This window comes from Poeciliopsis prolifica, unplaced genomic scaffold (genome assembly GCF_027474105.1).
Source record: "Poeciliopsis prolifica strain line A6 unplaced genomic scaffold, Auburn_PproV2 SCAFFOLD001, whole genome shotgun sequence".
In the NCBI taxonomy this organism is placed as follows: domain Eukaryota; kingdom Metazoa; phylum Chordata; class Actinopteri; order Cyprinodontiformes; family Poeciliidae; genus Poeciliopsis; species Poeciliopsis prolifica.
In genome coordinates, this window is record NW_026562376.1 from 2,475,186 (window position 1) to 2,484,239 (window position 9,054).

Here is a 9,054-nt window from a genome sequence, read left to right on the forward strand (position 1 = left end):
TGTGAAATAATAAAATGTTTGTTGTTTATTGGCTGAATGAAGAGGCACTTCCGTGACCCCAGAGTGGTCAAAGTGCTCCCCCTGCTGGCCAGACAGTGACGCTGCAACCTTCCTGTTTATGTTGTCATATTAAATATGTATCACATGTAACCAGGTTTCTGTTTGACTCATTTACAGATTAACTTTAGCTTTGAGTAAATGGCTTAAAAACCAAACTGTAATTAGTTAGATAGAGCTAAAATCTAACTTAATTAAAATATTTTAGCTGGTTGTATTTTCTGTTGATTTTAGCTGTCTGTTTGTGCTCTACAATAAATAAAACTAAATTTAAATGAATCAAATGGAAATAAACTTTTTGTATTTAAATTTGAATTCTACCTGTTTGTCTAAATAAAAAGTATCCCATTATGATACTATTTGTTAATTTGTGCTTTTTAATAAATAAATCACATTAGATGAACTTTAGTGATTCTGAATTATTAAAATGTAACAGTTCAATAATAATCAACTTCCATCCATTTTCTTTCACCTGGTCCCCAGTGGGGTCAGGAGGTCAACGTTTCGGGTGAGAGGCAGGTCACTGTCTGTCCCAGGGCATAATCAACTTCCAATTTGCCCCATTTACATTTTTTATTTTTTTTTAAATTGATTCACTTCATTAGAATTTTTATATTTTGAGTGCAACAAAATGTGTCTTCAGATTAATTCCAGTTGTTAGTGTGAAAAGAAGCTGAACTGCAGTGATTGTGTTGAATTTATTTCATGTGCAAGGAAACTAACCTAAATCTGAACTTAACCCACTAAAGTGCAGCTCATGTGCAGCGCAGACTTTCTGACGTCATCAATGAACAAGTTGTGGTTGTTAAAATCAGATTTTGACAGAATTCTGAAGTGTTTGAGGAAAAATTAAAATAGTTTTATCTTTAGCTGCATTAAGCTGAACTGAACAGAACTGAAGTGAAGCGGACTCCAGCCAATGGGAGAGGCGGACGGCTGAGTGACGTCAGAGGTCAGCTGACAGGTTTGTTTTGCTTGCCAGAGCTCGATAAAAACAGAGGCAGCAGGAAGGAAGCGCCGACATTAAAGCAGCTCTGAACTCAGCCACCAGGACGGCCTCCACTGCTCGGAAAGCCTCCGCTGTTCTTCTGGCGCTAATTCCCGTTTTTATCTCTGTTTCTGGTTTTTATCCGGGTTGGCTCCGCTTTTTAACGCTGCCAGCTGACTTTGACGCAATATGTCTTCAGAGAAAACCTTCAAACAAAGAAGGACCTTCGGTGAGTCTCTGCTTCTTTTACGACCTGCTGCTGTTTTCTGTCAGGTTTCATCTGCAAACATCTGCAAGTTTCAAAGTGACTGCAAAGCCTCTGCAGGCTGCAGAGATATTTCTGACTGTTGGTGTCTGCAGGCCTGGTGCTGTCGGTGCTGCTGCGGGTTAAATGAGGTTTAAATGTGGGATGTTTGCTGCACAGCCTGGCCTCCCTTTATCTCTCTCTCTGGTGTTTACTTGAATGTGAGCAGAGGCAGGAAAACAAAGTGGTGTCGAAATGCAGAGCAGAGAGGAGGAGAGCTGCAGGACTGGGGGGCAGAAGACAAGAATTTCCTTTGTGTGTCAGTTTGTTCACCAGGTTTGGTTTTTATTTTAATTAGTTGTCAGAAGATTGCTTAAATTTCACATTGGCTTTAGTTTCTTTAAAGTTGTTGTCATTCTGTTAAGACCTGCTGATTCTGTTGGTCTAAACTTTAACATGTTGTTTTGAGGACATTTTCAAGTCATGTATTGATAATGGCAAAATATTGCAAGTTTTTCTTCTCAAAGACCAACAGACTTTTGTTGTGAGTTTTAATTTAAGAACTAGAAAATACTTTAAATACCCAAAATAAAACATAACAACCAGAAATGATGAATAAAAGAAGATCATGAACAAAATGGGATTTAACTCATTTTAATTAAATACGGGTCGTTACTTGTTGCTACATAATAAAACAAAACTGCAGTTTTTAGGTCCTAGATATAAAAATATCAAACTCATAAAAGACAGAATTATTAAATAGAGTCCAGATTAGTAAAGACCCAAAACAATCCCAAAAGCTCAAAACAAAAAGCACAACAGCCTAATTTTAAAGCCTGGAAAACATTTTCTAAAGAATTTCCATGGCCTCTTTCAATAAAAAAAAAACTCCAGTTCTTTGTTTTTGACATGTTGAATCTGTTTGTGTGAAGAAAAAGATCCTGAACAGAAACTCCAGACCTGGAAATATGTTTTCCCAGCAGTGCTATTAATACCTGACCTGTGGTGCACCATTATGTCGCTGGTCCAAAATTACTCAACTTGTGCGTGTGGAGCAGCCCAGCAAACACAAGCGGAGTGGGGAAGCACATTTCTGTGACTCACATGGTGCAACTTCATGTTCAGAACCACAGCTGCTGGGTGGGGAAGAGGCCCAAACGTTCAGAACCACCCGGAGCTGAAACCGACCATTATTTGACTCATCGATTAATCAGATAAAAAATAATTGGCACATTCTGCACACTTTTCCATATAACCACTGAGGTGTTTTTTAAATTAAAAATATGCTGAATGACATAAAGGATAAACATTTTATTCCCAAAAAAGACACAACAGCTTTTCTTTAGTGAACGCCTGATCATTTATAGCATCTTTAATATGTGAAAAACTCGGCTTTTTCTGATTGTCTTAACAACGTATGGCTAATTTATTTATTTACGGATTAATTAAATAGCAAATGCTGCTTAATAATTTCACATAGATATATATTTTCTACAGAATTTGAACCTGTTGAACTAAAGCTAAAGTGCTAGCTAGAACATATTTACAAAGAAAGTTTTCTTTCATCTTAAAAGCAAAATGTAAATCCATTTGGCCTCATTAGTGGTTTAAATATGTGATTATTTCCGCAAATAGCCTTTTGAAGATTCTGTGTACTCTGTTAATGATTAATTGATTACTAAGTTAACGATTAATCGCAATTGTTTCAGCCCTGATAAAGTCACTCTGGTGACTTCTTGCCCATCAGAAAAACTTTCAGACAGACGCATCTGGAATCCTTTCTACATTTATTCTGAAATAAATATTTGCTGAATAACTCTCATAATTCCTCACGATTAATCGTTTCAACCCCAGAGCCGTCACTGGTTGTTGGCCTGTTATTGTGACTAAACTCTTGTGATGTATTTGTGAGTTAAAGCTGCTGGTTTGTTGGATTAGCAGCTGCGATGAACGGATGAGGAACCACTGAGCCGACTCATTCACAGCTTGTGAAACATGTGAGAAAAGCCATGAAAACTTCTCCAGGGCGAATGCTTCCCACTCTGGGTTTGTTTGTCCTCTTTTGTTTGAACGCTGCTGACTCAGAGGCTTCGCAGGTCATGAGAGACTGACTGTGTTCTCGACTGAAACCCGATCACCGATTGGCGTTTTCACATCCTCTGTGTTGGCGTGAAAACGGCCTGAAGGAAGCCGCCGTTCAGCCACTGACCACACAGTCAGTCGTCCTGAGTAAACATTTTGTTTGGAAACGATCACAAGACCGAAGCAGCAAATTAATGTTGCAAACCGTTTCTGATTTCATTCTCCCACCTGATTGGTTTGATTCAATCCAAGTTCAAAGTTCAGCTGTCTGTCAGCCTGTATGTAAATTAATTCCTGGTCATGAATAAGCAAATTCATTTCCTGGTTCTGGACCTTTGAAATTGTTCTAACTTGATGTATTTTGACAAAACAGAACTAAAAATGCACCAATCTGGACGACCTGCTGGTTCTAGCTTCTTTAAACATCTGAGCTGCTGCAACATTCCTGCATAGAATATTATTTACCACTTATTGTGAAAAATCTATCATGATAACATTTCCTGTTATCGTTGTTTCCATAAATGTCAGTTGACGTTAAAAAATATATTTTAACTTTTTTCCTGCAATAATTTTTTATTGATTGATATCAATAAATTCAAAAACGTGATTAAATAAAGTCTGTGTTCGCGGTTCGATTTGTAGCAAAGGATGCATCTGCATCTAAAAATGTCCTAAAATCAACATGTTCAGGCTGATCTGCTGATTATTTTTGGAATGAACTGATTCAGTAATTGGATAGAAACAGCTTAATTAATTGTTTTTAAATGTATATATCTTTGGTTCTGTTTCAGCTCTTGGTTCTTTTAGAAAACGGCCTCTTGAGTTTGTTTACTAAAATTAATGATTGATTAATTTCTAAATTAGTGGATAAATACTTCAATTATCAATTAATCACGATTAATCGCTTCAGCCTTAATAAAGTTGATCCAGTGAGTTGTCCTCCTGTCCATCTTGCAGGAGTCGGTCCTCCTGCCTGCAGAGTTTTGCTGCTGTGAAATAAATATTTACTCTCTTAAACGTGTCAGAGTTCTGCCTCCTGGTGCCAAGTTGGCATCACTTTAAATACTGGATTTGCAAACATCAACAGCAACTCTTGCAGTCCAGCCTGTTCATATGAGGGGAGTTTTTTTATTTTATTTATTTAAATTGTAGCGTAAACCTGTTGAACCACAGTTGCCTGTATATTGTAACCAAATCCATTGTGATGCAGAACAACTTTATTCAAATGACAATGTTTGGATTTTCCCTCTTTGCTCTTCTAACAGCTCATTCTGATGCTTCCTTCCTGTTTTGTCTCCCAACAGAGCAGCGAGTAGAAGATGTCAGGCTGATCCAGGACCAGCACCCCAACAAGATCCCTGTAAGTTCAGCTGCCAAACGTAAAACTGAAACTAGTGTCAGCCTTTTTTTTTTTTCTTTTTAAAACGCTCACAGGAAGACGAAACGCTTCCTGCAGCAAAAACTTCACCGACCGCACACTTCCTGGGCGATCACCTCGCTCTGCTCTGTCTGTCTGACGGGTTTCTGTTTTTCTTCTCTTTTATTTATCAGAGCTTCTGCTGCAGATCAAAATGAATGAAAGTTGTAGTTTATTTTAGGGCTGAAACAAATAATTGTGATTGATCAACTATTGAAATAACCATCAACTAATTTAGTGATCTATTGATTGTTAACTCAACAAAAGAACAACACACTCAGAGCAGAAATTAAACCAAAACTGTACAAAACTTTATACGTTTGGCATTAAATATTAAAAAACTCTTTGTTGGTAAATATGTTTTTCTCTTTGAGGCATTTTTAGCTTCAGCTGGTTTGAATTCTGTGAAATAAATCTTGTTTTAGAAACTTTTGCTTCCCAATTATTAATGAATTAATTCATAAACTAATCATAGATCACCCAGATACTGAATAAAGACAAAAAGTATTTTTTAAACTTAAGATTCATCTTTGCTACAAATGATCCAGTTTACACTAAAGGAGTGCATCTTAAGAAACATGATGTTTTATCAAAAAAGGTATTAGATGTACATTGCATCTATTAATGTACATCTAATGTTGCATAAATAGGTCAAAAGGAAAAATCTCCCTTTTTTCTTAATTGCCAGAATAATCTACAGATTAATTGATAACCAGAGTAATCCTTAGTTTCAGCTAAACGTATTTATCTGTGAGCCAGTAGAAAGCAGAAGCTCACTTTGTGTTCCAGCGACTCGTCGCATCATCAGCAGATAAAGTATCAGCTCTGCTGTCCATCTGCTGCCTGCAGCGGCGCACCCCGCCCCCCCGACTCTGCTTTCCCTGCTTCCTGTCCGGTCCTGTGGTTAGAACCTGCCGGGTCACAGCGTGCGGCCCGGGTGGAGGCAGATGTGCTGCGTCACTGTAATGAAACACCATGAAGACGAGTCGACGTCTCTCCTTCCAAACAAACCCTGAGCTCAACTTGGTTTAAAAACAAAAATCCTCACAACGAGATCCAGCAGGACTTTTCTCTCCATTCAGATGAATTCTGATTTTGTTCTCTGCCTTCTGGTCAGTTCTCAAATATATTGACACTCGTTGAAGTTTTCCACATTTTGTCACGGCAACAAAACAAACAAGAAGCAAAAGCAACGACTTTAGAGAAGCAACTGAAGATAAATTACAATAGTCAGAAAATTGAGTTTGCAGGTTAAAATGTTGAAGGCAGAAAAACAAATCAAAGGCGTTTGGTTCGTTACACTGTCAGCTATTTTTCTTTAATTTAGCTTTAGCTTCTGCTAGTTTCCCCTGTTTATTGATCCATCATTAACTTCTGCAATTTAAAAAAATGTTTAGTGATTTAACATTAGCTTACTTCTTATGTGTTTAGCTTTAGCTTCTGCTAATCTTTTATGTGTATTGTAGATCAAAGTAAATTTTTCTGCTTATTGTTTTATATATTTAGCAGTTTAGAATCGCCTTCTGCAGTTTTAAAAATATTTTAACGATTAAATAATTATATAAATGTTATGCGTTTATGTTTCCAACGTTATTGGAGCTGAGATTCTTCTTGAATTTGGATTAGTTGTTAGTGAACTGATGTTTTAAACTGTGTTTGAAACTGACAACTGCTGCCCATTTTCATGACAAACGGCCATTAATTACTCCATTATTACCATGGCAGCCATTTTAAAAAATTTTCACCAGAAAAAGGAAACGCAAACTAAAGAAAAAAAATCTGATTTTTAAGGTTGAACAACAAACACATTCATATAATTGCCAGTTTTAGAGCAGAAGTTGTTTCTAACCATGGGAGCCATTTTGAAACAATTCAAAAATATTATTTCTGTCATAAATATGTACAATTTAACACAAAAAGTATAAATATGTGATAAATATTGGCAAATTTAGTTGGAAAAAAAACTTTTCCCAGAGTTTTTCAGTTTTTTTTTTTTTTAATTGTAACTTTGTGCCAAGTTAGGTTTTAGTATCTGCATGTTCAATAATTATCTGCTGCATTAATAGAGACTGTTGGGTTAGATGTTCACACAACTTCTGCATTTCAGTGAAATAAAAACATCTTCTGATTTTAAATGTAGAAATAAGTTGGTTTGTGACGGAGCTGCAGCCTCACAGTTTTCGAGTCGTTTCTGGTTCACTGCTGGAGAATCCACAATGAATCTGATTGTTTTCTGCTCCTGCAGGTCATCATTGAGCGATATATAGGAGAAAAGCAGCTGCCCATCCTGGATAAAACCAAGTTTCTGGTACCGGACCATGTCAACATGAGCGAACTCATCAAGATCATCAGGTACAAACATTTAATGAGCGCTTCCTGCTTTAGTCCTTTTTGTTTTCACCTTTTATCCAAATTGTTTGGCCTGAAACGCTTTAAAGTTCCCAAACCTGCACCTATATGTTGAATGTCAGTGTCTCTAACAAATCTTTGATGATGCAGTTGCACAATTTAGCCTAAAACTGAAGTGGAAAGAAAAAGATTCTTGGCAGTTTTTCACCAAGAAAAGTCTTTCAGGCGTTTGTAATTTGAAAAGGTTTAAAGAGAAAAACGTATTTCAAAATTCCTTTTAAATATTTTTAAAGTGCGTCACAAAGTCAGGTGACGCACTTTAGTCACCATAAAATACTTCACCAATGTGCGGTGAATCAACAAACCATCCAAAAATGCTTTGCTGTTTTTTAGTGGCAGAAGCCTGAAAATGGGCAGAACGAAGCAGAATGAAATCTCATTTTCCAGGAATGATTTAGTGAGAAAAAATGTAATGGACATGTTTTATGTAGACCGTGGACCGATGCTAACCTGTTCAGGGAAGCACACCTTTAAAATCTCAGCAATAACTTCCACACATCCAGGTAAATAAGAAATATTTGATGGGAAAGTCAACATGTTGTTGATGAATCCTTAAATCAGAGAAAGAAAAGTAGAAGGAAAACAAAAGATGAGAAAAGTGTTTGACACTGTATGCTGATGAAACTTTCCTTTTTCTCATCAGTTTCCTGCTGTCATGTCTCTGTCTGTCCACCAGGAGGCGCCTCCAGCTGAACTCCAACCAGGCCTTCTTCCTGCTGGTCAACGGCCACAGCATGGTGTCCGTGTCGGCGCCCATCTCTGAAGTGTACGAGCGCGAGAAGGACCAGGACGGCTTCCTGTACATGGTGTACGCCTCCCAGGAGACGTTCGGCAGCCGGGGCCCCTGGGGGCCCTCGCCTCCAGTGCTGTAGCTCCACGGCTATATTTATGACCATGTGTTCATACGAGTTTCAGATAGTGAGGTCACATCTCTATGGATCCATTGATATAAATATATACATAAACCGTTATTAAGCTTTATGGTTGGAGGTTCTATAGGAAGCGGCTCCAGAGTTCTCCTGTTGTTTTCATGCAGGATTTTATTCAAAGTTTGGGGATTTTCTTTTTTTTTGAAACTCTGGAGTGGATGTTTAATGCCTGTTGCTTCCTCGTTCCCATCATGTTCCTGTTTTTATTCCCGTCTCTTCCTTCCTCTCACCGTACCAGTCTCAGAGCAGACCATCATTTGCGTAAAACGGAAATTTAAGAGATAACATGCAGCTTTCTTAGGAGTGTCACCAAGTCGAGTTGTGGACCCACTACAAGGAGCTGATGATGACGATGTTGCCTGTGAGGAAGGGCGAGGTGTCTTTGTCTTCTTCTTTCCTCGTTTCATTTCTTCGTTAAAAAGTCCCAGAAGTTCGGAGCGCTGCGATCGTGGGAATCAAACGCCTCCCCAGGGGGTCTGTTTGTTTGAAAGGGCTGAACTCGCTCCTCCTCCTCCTCATCTTCATCATAACATGTTGAGGTTTAGCTGCTTTATACTGAAGTGTTAATATTTTTTGGGTTTGTTTTATTTAATGTGATTTTATTCCATGGTTTTGTAAAGGTGACACGGGCGGCGGGTTTGTTAAAACGCCGCGTCCAGCAATATCTCACAGCATCCATTATGTGTTTATGTTGGTATTTTGTAAACAATAAAAAGATGCAAAATATTATTGTCTTTAGTTTTTGGGTGTAGAAAGGCTTGTTTTAAAGACCTGCAGTTGAAACAAAACTTAATTTTTTTACAAGTTAAATAATTTTCAGAATTATGAAAATTTCTGTTTGCTAAATGAAAGAAAACTTGGCAAGATTTTAATTTTTTACATTTAAATTTATATTTTGTATAAAATGGAACTAAACATATTTTAGTTT

General features: G+C 37.5%; 1 protein-coding gene across 1 annotated transcript; it reads left to right on the forward strand.

The window, feature by feature from the left end:
- The first annotated feature begins 1,025 nt into the window (after nt 1–1,025).
- map1lc3b (microtubule-associated protein 1 light chain 3 beta) lies at nt 1,026–8,852 on the forward strand. The gene is made up of 4 exons (XM_055033427.1): nt 1,026–1,274; nt 4,676–4,731; nt 7,034–7,140; nt 7,874–8,852. Exons 1-4 carry the CDS (start codon nt 1,235–1,237, stop codon nt 8,067–8,069), a joined length of 399 nt encoding a protein of 132 aa, XP_054889402.1. The 5' UTR covers nt 1,026–1,234; the 3' UTR covers nt 8,070–8,852.
- The last annotated feature ends 202 nt before the right edge of the window (nt 8,853–9,054 follow it).

Excerpts from the sequence above, each read along its gene's own strand:
- map1lc3b (XM_055033427.1), top strand. The coding sequence starts at position 1,235 with ATGTCTTCAGAGAAAACCTTCAAACAAAGAAGGACCTTCG. Across the intron at positions 4,732-7,033 it reads AGCACCCCAACAAGATCCCT|GTCATCATTGAGCGATATAT; the intron begins GTAAGTTCAGCT and ends CTGCTCCTGCAG. Across the intron at positions 7,141-7,873 it reads GAACTCATCAAGATCATCAG|GAGGCGCCTCCAGCTGAACT; the intron begins GTACAAACATTT and ends TCTGTCCACCAG.